Source organism: Saccopteryx leptura, chromosome 11, assembly GCF_036850995.1.
Source record: "Saccopteryx leptura isolate mSacLep1 chromosome 11, mSacLep1_pri_phased_curated, whole genome shotgun sequence".
NCBI lineage: Eukaryota > Metazoa > Chordata > Mammalia > Chiroptera > Emballonuridae > Saccopteryx > Saccopteryx leptura.
The window spans coordinates 62,135,596-62,149,713 of NC_089513.1; the positions used below are offsets into that span (position 1 = coordinate 62,135,596).

At 45.0% G+C, this 14,118-nt stretch overlaps 1 protein-coding gene across 1 annotated transcript in view; it reads left to right on the forward strand.

Annotated features, from left to right (window-relative positions):
- Positions 1-3,855: 3,855 nt before the first annotated feature.
- The window catches only part of RUVBL1 (RuvB like AAA ATPase 1), a 48,025-nt gene continuing 37,762 nt past the window's right edge, over positions 3,856-14,118 (forward strand). Inside the window, exons 1-2 of the mRNA XM_066352214.1 lie at positions 3,856-4,088; positions 8,988-9,074. Of these exons, the coding sequence (XP_066208311.1) occupies positions 3,948-4,088; positions 8,988-9,074 (228 nt within the window). The 5' untranslated portion in view covers positions 3,856-3,947. The remainder of the gene's footprint in view (positions 4,089-8,987; positions 9,075-14,118) is intronic.

The following is a 14,118-nucleotide window of genomic DNA, read 5'->3' on the forward strand; positions in this document are numbered from 1 at the left end:
AAGCATCAACTCCCATATGTGCCTTGACCAGGCAAGTCCAGGGTTTCGAACCGGTGACCTCAGCATTTCCAGGTTGATGCTTAATCCACTGCGCCACCACAGGTCAGGCTGTCAGTGCCATTTTAACAACCAGTTCGCCGCACTCAACAAATAATTAGGTATCGGTTCTGCTGAACCATCTCAAACCGGCTGAATCTCACCACTAGTTGAGATGAGCTTTCTTGGACTGGGAAAAAGAGGGGTGGAAGAATTGGAGGTAAAAGAGCAAGGGTCATGGGAGTGAGAGAATGAGGGAGTTGGCAGTTCTGGGGTTTCCACACAGCACAATTCTTAAATGTAGCAGTCCACACAATTACTTGCTTATGACATGGATTTTCAGTACCCACAGATAAAAACCTAACTCAAATCATTTTAATTCCCAATGTCAGTGCCATATTACATTGCAAATAGGGCAAGGCTGGCTCAGGGAATGCAGAGAATTTCGTCAGGAATCTTTGTCAGCTTTCCTCTTCTGCGTTGGCTTCACTCTCAAGCCGTCTTCCCATGAAGTAGCGAAGATGACCTGGAAACCCATGACCCAATATGTAGAATATATAAAATATAAAAATGTCAGGACTGTCATTGGACTGTCCACTCAGCAGTCCCAAAACAATCTCCATGCCCAGGCGGATGGCATAATTTGTTAGGCAGGGCCAGGGTTCTGTGTCCATCCCTGAAACAATGCTGGGGCATGGGGTCAACCCATCCAAACCACTCGGATCACAGTGGGGAAGGTGGTTTTCTAAGGAAAACTAGAGTGATGAGAGCCAGAGGAAGCCGGTTGGATTCCGGGTAGGCAAGATAACCCAAGTTTGCTATTGTGGGCCTCATCTGCCCTTTATTCACCTTGTGCGTCTTCGACACTGGTGCACCTCATAGACTTCTGTCTAAATAAAAGGCACTGTCTGACTCTGCAACCAGGGGCAGCTTCTTTGAACACCAGATCTGGGGTTTGGGACTCTGTCCGGCAATTGACCAATTTGTGAAGTTGGACAAATTCTATCCCTTTTTAGGGCCTCAGTTTCCTTATCTGTAAAATGAGAACGCTAAGCCAGATCAGTGATTTTTGAATTGTTCTTTAGCAGGAAAAAAAAAAAAAACTGGAATAGATTCGGTGGAAGGTGAGGTAGGGACATGGAACTGGCATCCTGTACACCTGGCCTTCCCCTTCTCCACCCATATTGGTCACAAGGAACTCTACAAGTCCAGGGAATATAAATTAAAAAACACTGCGCCAATTGCTCCTAGGAATTCCTCTGAGTTCCAAAGGCCTTATCCTCCCACTCCCATATTTGGCTGGAAGCAAATCTTTCTCTGTTGTTTGTGCCAAACTTTGGGGCTTAAAATAATAAGTGTAAAAGCGGCCTTCTCTCCTAACTTGACAATACACAAAGAAGTTAGTTCCACAGATGGGAACTAGTTAGTTTGACTACTAGATGGTAGAAAGTTTCCCTCCTCCACCGGGTGAAAGCAATTGCTTCTCACCTATGGGTAATGATCGGGAATAAGTCAATGAGATGTTAAGTTATCTTCTGGGGTGACCTAGAGGTGATAACCACAGGATTGACGAATCACAGGCCATCAGTAACAATCTCAGTTTTTCAAGGTCTTGCTTCTGCTTTTTCAGGCTCTAAAAATGCCAAAAGTGCCTGACCAGGCAGTGGCACAGTGGATAGAGTGTCAGACTGGGATGCAGAGGACCCAGGTTCAAGACGCCCAGGTTGCCAGCTTGAGTGCAGCCTCATCTGGCTTGAGCAAAGCTCACCAGCTTGAACCCAAGGTCACTGGCTCGAGCAAGGGGTTACTCGGTCTGCTGTAGCCCCCATGTCAAGGCACATATGAGAAAGCAATCAATGAACAACTAAGGTGTCGCAACGAAAAACTAATGATTGATGCTTCTCATCTCTGTTCCTGTCTGTCTGTCCCTATCTATCCCTCTCTCTGACTCTGTAAAAAAAAAAAAAAATATATATATATATATTGAAAAAAAATGCCAAAAGTTTCCATTCACTAACAGAAACCATTAATCCCATAAAACCCAGTATATAAGATATATGCAGCAAAACAGCATGACTTCAAATGTGTATGTGGGGGGTCTAGAACCTTATTTCAATTCATGAGAAGCCTCAATTGTGAGCCAGGTTGTATGCTAGAAACTAATGTTAAAATGACAAACAACAGAAATGTGGTCTACACTCTCATAATGCCTTCAGTTTTGTGGGAGAGACAAACATTAAGTCAATAATCTTGCAAAGAATTAGAAACTTAGATTCAAAAGTTATAGTAGAGGAGTACAAGATGTGAATCAGAAACTACCGCAGCTGGATTTGACATCAGGTCTGCCTCAACCCTAATGCTAGCTGTTCTAAATTCTGGGCAAATTCCTTCCTTTCTCTGGACCTCAGTTTACTCATCTGTAAAATGTTGACATACCATCTGTTTTTGAGGAAGTCTTATCCATTCATTAAGCTTTGGCTCAGGCATTATCACCTCATGACGCCTTCCCTGGCATTCCGGGCTGTTCCAGGCGGCCTTGCTATGGTCTTGCACACCAGGCGGGTGTACCTATACCTGCACATCTCCTGTTGCAAATTTCCCAATTAAGGACTAAGCTTGTCAAGGCTGGAGAGTTTGTATTTTATCTCTGTATTCCTAGTGCATTGCAGTATCAGGCTCATAGCAGGCACTAACAAATATCTTCTGAATGACTGGATAGATGGGAAGAGTACCCTGTGGTACACAGAATGTTAGTATCACTGTGGAACCTGACAGGACATACCGTATTTGTCTTACCTGGGGTCGCGGGACCAGATGAAAATTTTATAGGCTGTGAAGCGGTAAGTCCTCAGCTGGAGTTCCAATTCTGTTGATTGTTTGCTGTGCTATCTTGGGTAGGTTACTGAACCTCTTTTAGCCTGTGTTCTTTATCTGCATTAGAAATTATACTACCCTTACATGGTTGTCGAGTTTTGGAAACACAAAATGTTATTTACAGCCAACTTAATTTAAATAAAAAGAGAGGGTGGAGGCAAAGAGAAGCAGAGAAAGCCAGTCCCATGAAGCAGTGTCAGGGTGGGGAGTAATCGGCTGCTGGGCTGTGTCTCCCCAGGGAGACACAAAAGGCTTGGGGGTCAGAAAACTGAGTAAGCAAATTCAAAGCTTAACCAGTGGTAGTCAACCTGGTCCCTACCGCCCACTAGTGGGCGTTTCAGCTTTCATGGTGGGCGGTAGTGGAGCAACCAAAGTATAAATAAAAAGATAGATTTAACTATAGTAAGTTGTTTTATAAAGATTTATTCTGCCAAACTTAGCAAAAATCCGACATAAAGTACTTGGTAAGTAATTATTATATGCTTTAACTTGCTGTGACTCTGCTTTATAAATTTTATAAAGTAAAGTTACTTCCCTACTTTATAAATCACCATTACTGTGGAACCAGTGGGCGGTTAGAAAATTTTACTTCTAACAGAGATACAAAAGTGGGCGGTAGATATAAAAAAGGTTGACTACCCCTGGCTTAAGCTCTACGCCTGTTTCTCCATTTTCAAAACGGAAGTGATAACCTGAGCTTCATAGAAGGATACGACTTTACAATGTGAAACATATAGTAGGGCACACGCCCCACCCGCACATCAAACCCGATCCAAATGGGCACTCTCTGCGACTCCAACCAGACCCGCGTGGGGCCCAAATGCAGGGTGCCGGCTGGAGGCTGGGGATGCTAACCGGGAACACAGCCGGAAGTTGCTGGGCGGAGCCAGATAAGAGCCAATGGAGAGCGGAGGCGTTTCCGCCTCCACCAATTGAGCGCCGACCATGGTAGGCATTGACAAACCGCCCTAGTAACGGCCGCGTGGTAACCCGGCCTCTTGGTTTTCCACGCGCGTGTGGGCTCCGAGGTCTGCAACATGAAGATTGAGGAGGTGAAGAGCACCACGAAGACGCAGCGCATCGCCTCACACAGCCACGTGAAAGGGCTGGGGCTGGACGAGAGCGGCTTGGCTAAGCAGGCAGCCGCGGGGCTGGTGGGCCAGGAGAACGCGCGAGAGGTGGGCTGGGCGCCGCGGGGGCCGCGGAGCTGGGGCTCGAGCCGGTGTGCCTCCGGGCGGCCCGCCACGGTTTCTTCAGGGCAGTGAAGATCGGCGGGGCGGGGGCGGCTCGGAGGCGGCTCGGGGGCGGTCCAGGAGGGCAGGGTAGCCACGGCCCCGCACGAGCGGGTGACTGCTTGCTTCACCTTGCTGACCACGGGCCTTGGGGGAGCTCCCAGGGCGTGCCGTGCCCTGTTTGCGACGCTAGGAACCCGCGGGGAACTCGAGAGATAGGGTCCCTGCTCCCGTGGAGCTTACATTTTAGTGTGGTTAGGGATAGACGATGCAAGTTTAAACGGGTAAATAAAATAGTTATTATATTTTGTTAGGAGTCATGATAAGGAGTTTGGATTTTTGTGAACGCAGTGGGAAGCTATGGGGGTTTTAAAGTAGGGAAGTTATCAATCTTTTAAAGCTCACTTGGATTCCCGGGGCCTGGGAGCTGAAGAGGAGGAGTTGGGGTTTCAGGGCGGGGCAACCTGCTTTACTCGCACTCGCAGCATCCAGCCCACCTTTATTAAGTGGCAATGATATTAAGTCATTTCTCCTGTATTATAAACACAAAACTATTCGAGCTCTTTGTATTAGTATTATTATTATTGCAGATTAAAAAATTGAGGGTGGGCCTGACCAGGCAGTGGCACAGATTCGAAACTCCGAGGTCTCAGGCTTGAGCGCGGGATCTCTGGCTTGAGCGCGGGATCTCTGGCTTGAGCATGGGATCGTGGACAGGACCCCATGGTCGCTGGCTTGAGCAAGGGGTCACTCGCTCTGCTGTAGCCTCCCCAGTCAAGGCACATATGAGAAAGCAATCACTGAACAACTAAGGAGCTGCAACGAATAATTGATGCTTCTCATCTATCTCCCTTCCTGTCTGTCTGTCCCTCACTCTTTCTCTGTCTCTGTCAAAATTACTTAATTAAAAATAAATAATTGAGGGTGGGAGAGCTTTCTTCACCTGTCCACCTGCCACTCAGTTTAGTAATAGTAATCCTGGGATTTGTACCCACATGTGATTCTGACTCCCAGTTTAGTGCTTTCTCTGGTATTCAGTCCCCTGCCAGTTTGCTGTGGTCTGTGATCAGATTCACTCTCTTGGCCTTGCTGTGGTTTAGCAGCTACAGAAACCTTATTATGAGGTTACGAATGTTTCCTCTTAGCCTAATTGTGCTAATAGAAAGGGCCAAAGAAAATCCTCTAGCTTCCATTTTGAGCATCTTTTTTTCAAAAAGGCAATATTGACATATCATGATGGCTTTAAAATTTCTTTTTATACAGCTTCTGCTTACTAAGGACCTGTTACTGCAAATAGCTAACATTGGTTGAGTGCTTTCTTTTTTTTTTTTTTTTTAATTTTATTTATTTATTTATTTTTTACAGAGACAGAGAGTGAGTCAGAGAGAGGGATAGACAGGGACAGACAGAAACGGAGAGAGATGAGAAGCATCAATCATCAGTTTCTTGTTGCGACACCTTAGTTGTTCATTGATTGCTTTCTCATATGTGCCTTGACTGCGGGCCTTCAGCAGACCAAGTAACCCCTTGCTGGAGCCAGCGACCTTGGGTCCAAGCTGGTGGGCTTTTGCTCAAACCAGATGAGCCTGCGCTCAAGCTGGCGACCTCGGGGTCTCGAACTTGGGTCCTCTGCATCCCAGTCCGACGCCCTATCCACTGCGCCACTGCCTGGTCAGGCTGGTTGAGTGCTTTCTAGGTGCCCAGCACTATACTGAGCAGCTTTATCTTCATTATCTTTTCACCTTCGCCCTAAAATTGTCTATCCCCCACTTTAGTACAATACTTTCCAGACATACAGAAAGTTCTAAGATTTGTATAGTGAATACCTCTGTGCCTAAATTCTACAGTTAACATTTTACTCAGTTGCTTTATTATGTAACTTCATTTATCAAACCACCAATCCACTTTTGCATTTCAAAGTAAGTTGCAGACAATAGTACACTTTAGCATGTGTGCCACTATTATGAACTCTATCTTCAGATAGGGAAACTGTGGTTCACAGAGGTTAAGTAGGTGGGTCCAAGGTCACTCAGTTGGCAATGGTAGAGCCAGGATTTAAACCCAGATCTGCCTGACTTGTGGTGTCACAGTGGATACAGCATCGACCTGGTATGCTGAGCTTACTGGTTCAAAACCCTGGGCTTGCCCAGTCACTGCACAAATGAGAAGCAACTACTATGAGTTGATGCTTCTCGCTCCTGCCCCACCTTTATCTCTTTTTCTCCTCTCTCTAAAGCCAATAAATAACATCTTTAAAAAACAAACAGCCTGACCAGGTAGTGGCACAGTGGATTAGAGCATCGGACTGGGATGTGGTTTGAGACCGCAAGGTCGCAGCTCGAGCGTGGGCTCATCGGGTTTGAGCGGGTTTGAGTGGGGCTCGCCGGCTTGGACCCAAGGTTGCTGGCTCGAGTGAGGGGTCACTTGGTCTGCTGAAGCCTACGGTCGAGGCACATATGAGAGGGCAATCAGTGAACAACTAGGGTGTCGCGGTGAAGGACTGGTGATTGATGCTTCTCATCTCTCTGTTCCTGTCTGTCTGTCCCTATCTATCCCTCTCTCTGACTCTGTCTCTGTAAAAAATAAAAAAAAACAAAAAACAAACAAACAAAACCCCCAAGTTTACTGAACGTAGAATCTATGCTCTTAACTCTGATGCTGTGTGCCCCTGTGAGCTTCCTGGAGATAGAGACCAGATAATACTATTAAAAATACTAAATATTAAATACCCAGAGCCTGACTTGTTATTAGGGTCTCAGTATTTACTGAATAGGCATTCCACATCAGCTACCAGATCCTTGTATGACTAGTCACATGAGTTGTTTTGCTGATGCTTAATTTCCTCATCTAAAAAATTCGAGAGTTTGACTAGGTGATCTTTTAAAGGCCTTTTCAGTTTTTATTTTTTTTACTTTTTTTTTTTTCTTATTTATTTATTCATTTTGGCGGGGGGGGGAGAGAGAGAGAAGGGGGAGGAGCAGAAAGCATCAACTCCCATATGTGCCTTGACCAGGCAAACCAGCTTTTGAACCGGCAACCTCAGTGTTTCCAGGTTGACGCTTTATCCACTGTGCCACCACAGGTCAGGCTCAGTTTTTATTTTTTAAATTTTAGTATCCACTGAACATACCTCACTGGAGAGAAGCTGGAGCTTAAACTGAGGAAGATTAATTGGAAGAGGTCCTAGTTTGTAAACGAATACATATCCAAGATTTGGAAAGTCTCTTCTACCTCTTTTGTTTCCTAAAGACTTCCCATGTTGAGAATTATGATATCACAGGGTTCTTATGGAAAGACCATAGTGGCTCTGTTATCTTTTTAGAAATGCAGCATCTGAAAATAGTTTCTAGGCTCTATTAAGGGCACTGTGCCTTTCCAACTGAGCCAGAAACAGAGTATAACACAACTGCATACATTTCTTTCCTTTTTTGTTTTTTTTATTTTTACTGAGACAGAGAGAGAGTCAGAGAGAGGGATAGATGGGGACAGACAGACAGGAACGGAGAGAGATGAGAAGCATCAATCATCAGTTTTTTGTTGTTACACCTTAGTTGTTCATTGATTGCTTTCTCATATGTGCCTTGACCGTGGGGCTACAACAGACTGAGTAACCCCTTACTCAAGCCAGTGACCTTGGTTCCAAGCTAGTAAACTTTTTTGCTCAAACCAGATGAGCCTGCACTCAAGCTGGCAACCTCAGGGTCTCGAACCTGGGTCCTCCACATCCCAGTCCGATGCTCTATCCACTGCGCCACTGCCTGGTCAGGCTGCATGCATTTCTTGAACCCACAGTTTTGGAGGGGCTGTCTTAATTGTGGTACCAAGGTACTCTTCACAGTCCATGGGGAATAATGGTAGAGGAGATAAGATGTACTCACAAGACCCTGTCATAGGGTACAGTGTTGTCACTGCCCAGACAGAAGAGCAAGGAATTTGATCTTGAGGATTCAAAAGGCATTCAGTGAGCCTTATGGTTCCACAGATTTAACCTCACATGTAACATTTGTTTTGCAGCATCCTGGTGTAGTTAACTGATGACCAGGTATAGTGTATGTCACTGATTCCTAATCGTTAATGGATTTTAAATTGGGAACCTGATGAAAGCTGTGAATCAAAAAATGCACATGTGAAGACATACACATAATTTTGTGTCCAATTTCAGGAAGTGTATAGGCTCCCAGAATCTATATCTGGTTATCAGGCTAAAGTCACTCCTCTCATTTTTATTCCTACTGTCTATTCTCCACACAGTAGCCATCGAGATCTTTTGAAAACAAATCATCATAACAGAACGCGTAGCGTAAGACCTTTTCAGTATCTTCCCAGTACATGTAGAAAAACATCCAAACTTTAATGTGGATTCTCAAATTCTGTTCTGAGTTCCGGCCCCTGCCCACCTCTTTCATGTCATCTTCCCATTCTTCTTGTTCCCTGTACTTCGGTCACTGTAGCCTTCTGTCCCTTGGACAAGCTAAGCTCATTCCTGTATTTTGACTTTGCTTTTTCCTTTGAATGCAATACTGATTCTTGCCGTGCCTGGGGCTTCAGAGAGGCCTTCCTGGATCACTCCTGCTAGAGTAACTTCTGCCCAGGCACCTGCTCTGTCATTACCTTTTTATTCTACATGTGCGTGAGCTTGTACAGTGTCTGTGGTTGTCTCCACTGGGATGGAGCTCCGTGCACACTAGGCTTTTCTACCTTGCCCCCCCCCTGCCCTGCAGCACCTAGAACAGTGCCTGCAGTGTGTGGGCGCTCAGTGTTAGTTGAACGAGCGTGTGAATTGTTTGGATTTTCCCCCTGTGAAACATTTTAATACTGATTAATTATTTCCATTCTGGTCTCTAGGCATGTGGTGTGATAGTAGAATTAATCAAAAGCAAGAAAATGGCTGGAAGAGCTGTCTTGTTGGCAGGACCTCCTGGAACTGGCAAGGTACTCATTTTCTCTTGTGTTTTTAATCTACCCAAGAGAATGATCTTAATGTCTAAGCCAAATTAAATTTGTGTCTTAACTAGTCTTTGTTTAGCTAAATTGGTTATATGTATGTTTTTAAAACTAATGTGCAATAATATAATTGGATATCTAAAATCCATGCTTCTAAAATCCAGGGTGTCCTGGACGACCTCCAGAGAAGAGAGAATGAAGTCCTTGGAGGGGTCTCATTGTCTCTGGAATTTGTCTTGTATCTCTTTCGAGTCTTGTTTGCTCTGGGAATACATTTCTGTTTGCCTACGGCTTCATAAAACCTTCAGAGTGACATCTTACTTGTGCAGGGAAAAAAACAGTCAGCAAGTGTTTTTCTGAATGCTGACTTTCCCCAGCACTGTTCTGGCCATGTGGAAAATGGGGAGAAGGGAGAAGAGAGGAATTGGAGACTTGATTTTTATCTTCGAAGGGCTTTCGGGGCAGAAAGAGGAAACCATTACAGCACAAAATGTTTTAGTTGAACACTAAGCTGCGTGGTACTGACTGATGTTAAATGCAGCTGGAGTCAAGCAGGAGGCAGCGCTGAGGGCTGGTGGAGTGGAAGGGTTGGGTCTTCACATCTGCCCGGCAGAGTGGGAGGCAGTTGTTTTTGTGGGGAAGAGAAGAGCCTTTCAGGCAGAGGAGGCAGTGTTGCCTGTTGGGACCTACAAGGAGACTGACTAGATACTTGAAACACCCCAGAGTCCCCATTGAGAGCCCTGGTTCTTCAAAAAGGCCACTTGGTACAGGAGAGTAGGAGCTTGGGATTGTGTTTGTAAAGGTAAATTCCAGCGCTGGTGCTGACTTTCTGTGAGCCTGGAGGGAGGCCCATTAGCCTTTCTGAAGTAGTAGCACATGCCCTATTCATTTCAGGCAGTGTGTTTGTTGGTTTGTTTTGAGGGAGGGAGGGACCGACAGGGACAGACAGACAGGAAGGGAGAAAGATGAGAAGCATCAATTCATCGTTGCGGCACCTTAGTTGTTCATTGATTACTTTCTATGTGCCTTGACCAGGGGGCTCCAACGGAGCCATTGACCCCTTGCTCAAGCCAGCAACCTTGCGCTTCAAGTGAGCAACCTTTCGGTTCAAGCCAGTAACCATGGAGTTGTATTGATGATCCCATGCTCAAGCCAGTAATCCTGCACTCTGAAGCTGGTGAGCTCGTGCTCAAGCCGGTGACCTCAGGGTTTTGAACCTGGATCCTCAGCGTCCCAGTTTGATACTCTGTACACTGCACCACCGCCTGGTCAGGTTTCAGGCAGTTATTAAGCTGGCTAGTTGTAAGGTAATGACTTTAATTATCATTTGAATTCATAAATTGAATAGATGATATAGTTTATCTTGGTTTCTTATGTTAGAGAAAGAAGGACGTTTGTGAAAAACTTTTTTTGAACTTTAATGTGCCTCGTAAATGTGAGCTTTCATTACATCAGAAAGCAATGTTAACTTGTCCAGTGTATTTACTGTTTATTTGCTTACTACTATTTCTTCTTACATCTAGAAGTTTATTAGTGGCAAAGTCAGGTTTGTATTTACAGTGTGTCCGTAAAGTCATGGTGCACTTTTGACCAGTCACAGGAAAGCAACAAAAGACAATAGAAATGTGAAATCTGCACCAAATAAAAGGAAAACTCTCCCAGCTTCATACCTGTTCAGTGCAGTTAGATGTGGCCTCATGCACAGATTTTTTAGGGCTCCTTAGGTAGCTATCCCGTATAGCCTCTATAGACTCGTCACTGACTGATGGCCTACCAGAACGGGGTTTCTCCACCAAACTGCCGGTTTCCTTCAACTGCTTATCCCACCGAGTAATGTTATTCCTATGTGGTGGCGCTTCATTATAAACGCGCCGATATTCACGATATTCACGTTGCACTTTGGTCACTGATTCAAATTTAGCGAGCCACAGAACACACTGAACTTTCCTCTGTACTGTCCACATCTCGCCTGGCATGGCCGTGGGCTGCTCCGCTGTATACACGGTGTTACGTCATCATCTGCGCATGCGCACATGCTGCCACATCATCCTACAGAAACTGGGAGGGTTTTCCTTTTATTTGGTGCAGATTTCACATTTCTATCGTCTTTTGTTGCTTTCCTGTGATCGGTCCAAAGTGCACCATGACTTTACGGACACACTGTGTATGTTGCCCTTGATTTGGAAGGTAGTTACGTTGGATATCTAGGTCAGGTGGCAGCTACTGTCTGTCAGTTCTGTCAAAGAAAACTGCTGCCTGTTGGCTTCTATTTTTCCTTTTGAAAAGCCTAATTTTGAGGATTTTGGCTTTTCTTTTGATGTTTTTGAGATATTTTTGGTTTTGGTGTTTCACTGTTGTTTGTAAAAGAGTGAATTTATTATTCATTAGGCTTAATAATAGTTGTGCTTTCTGAATCTGAGTATTAAATCTCTAATGAGTTCTGGGAAATTGTCAGCCTTTACCTCTTCAGATACTGCCTTTCCTTGTTCTCTTAAATTCCTCTGGGAAATTCATATAGATGCTAAGTTTTACTGCAAAGGTTCTCAACCCTGGGGCAGTTTTGTAGCCCCCCACCCCCACCCAAAGGACAGTTGACAATGTCTACAGACAGTTTTGGTGGCAACAGCTGGGTGGGGTGGGGAGCACTGCAGGCCCCTCTGGGTGGAGGCCATGGGACTGCTCACCGTCCTGTAGTGTGCACAGGACGTCCCTACAGCGAGGAACCCAGTCCACACTGGCCGAAGGGCCAAGATTGGCAAGCCCTGGCTGCTCATTTTGTCTTGTCCTTCAACTGCTTTTTCATATTTTCTTTTTTATTTTGCTGCATTATTGGTGTTTTCGTTAGACCTTGGTTCCAGTCTGATTGTCTTGTAAGCTATGACTGAGCTGCTATTTAATCCAATCCATTGACTATTTTTCCTTTTTTATTTTGAAAAATTTGAAACCTACAAAAGAGTTGAAAGTTTAGTATGATGACCCTCTCTATACCTACGGCTGTCCTACAACTGTTAACAGTGATTGTATTAAATATTAAACGTGAACCAACACTGCATGGGTGATATTGTATCCTTCCATTTCTTCACCACAGAAGGCTCGTGTCAAGTTCTGCTGTAGGCCCTGGCCGGTTGGCTCAGCGGTAGAGCGTCGACCTGGCGTGCGGGGGACCGGGTTCGATTCCCGGCCAGGGCACATAGGAGAAGTGCCCATTTGCTTCTCCACCCCCCCCCCTCCTTCCTCTCTGTCTCTCTCTTCCCCTCCCGCAGCCGAGGCTCCATTGGAGCAAGGATGGCCCGGGCGCTGGGGATGGCTCCTTGGCCTCTGCCCCAGGCGCTGGAGTGGCTCTGGTCGCGGCAGAGCGACGCCCCGGAGGGGCAGAGCATCGCCCCCTGGTGGGCAGAGCGTCGCCCCTGGTGGGCATGCCGGGTGGATCCCGGTCGGGCGCATGCGGGAGTCTGTCTGACTGTCTCTCCCCGTTTCCAGCTTCAGAAAAGAAAAGAAAAAAAAATTCTGCTGTAAAGTGCTAGCTCCCTTTGTTATCAATGAGGAATCTGAAGTGACATATTGAGATGTTGCACCTTTCACCACAGGGGAAAGGATATTCATTGATACTCATTCCTTATTGGCTATCACATTGGAGGTTGCAGAATGATTTTTTATGATTAAATTTATTGGGCAACACTGGTTAATAATAATATTACATATGTTTCAGGTTGGTTTTGTAATAGGACTTCTGTATACTCTACTGTTTGGCCATCACCTGAAATCTAGTCTCCTTCTATCCCCATGTATTTGACCCCCTTAACCCTCATCATCCTCTCCAGCCCCCATTCCTCTCTGCTATCCACCATTCTGTTGTTTGTATCAGTTTGGTTTTTTGTTTGTTCCTTTTTGTTTTATATCCCACATAGGAGTGAAATCATGTGGTTCTTGATTTTTTCCATCTGACTTATTTCACTTACGCATAATACTCTCAAAATCCTTCCATGTTGTTACAAATGGCAGTATTTCACTTTTTTTTCTAGCTGGGGCGTATTTTACTGTATATTATGTACCATGTCTTTAGTGACTTATTTTCATGTCTTGGCTGTTGTGCATAGTGCTGCAGTGAACATATATATCTTTAGGAATAAGCGTTTTTAAATTTTTTTAGTAGATACCCAGGGATTGCTGGGTCATATGGTAGCTGTACTAGTCTGATTTTTTTTTTTTTGACAGAGTCAGAGAGAGACAGAGAGAGGGATAGGTAGGGACAAACAGACAGGAAAAAGAGAGATGAGAAGCATCAATTCTTCATTGATGCACCTTAGTTGTTTATTGATTGCTTTCTCATATGTGCCCCGATGGGGGGTGGGGCACAGCAGACCAAGTGACCCCTTGCTCAAGCCAGCGACCTTGGGCTCAAGCTGGTGAATCTTGCTCCAACCAGATGAGCCTGCACTCAAGCCAGCGATCTTGGTTTCGAACCTGGGTCCTCCACATCCCAATCCGACGCTCTGTCTACTGCACCACTGCCTGGTCAGACTGTAGTGTTAATTTTTTTTTAATTTATTCATTTTAGAGAGGAGAGAGAGAGGGAGAGAGACAGAGAGAGAAGAGAGAGAGACAGAGAGAGAGAAGGGGGGAGGAACTGGAAGCATCAACTCCCATATGTGCCTTGACCAGGGTTTCAAACCAGTGACCTCAGCATTTCCAGGTTGATGCTTTATCCACTGCACCACCACAGGTGAGGCTGTAGTGTTAATTTTTTAAGGAACCTCACTACTGTTGTCCATAGTGGCAGCACCAATTTTCATTCCCACCAGCAGTGAATGAAGGTTCTCTTTTTCTACACATCCTCTTTGACACTTGTTATTTCTTGTCATATTGATAATAGAAAATAGTGATTTTCAAAATGTCCTTTTTTTTTTTTTTACATATTTAGCTTGCTTTTTTGTGTATTTTTTGTAGAGATGAAGCACTCCCTCCCCAAAGCTGTATTTTTTTTCTTTCCTACAAAGTCTGGCTATTTTTGATAGCCTCTTGTTCTTTGTTT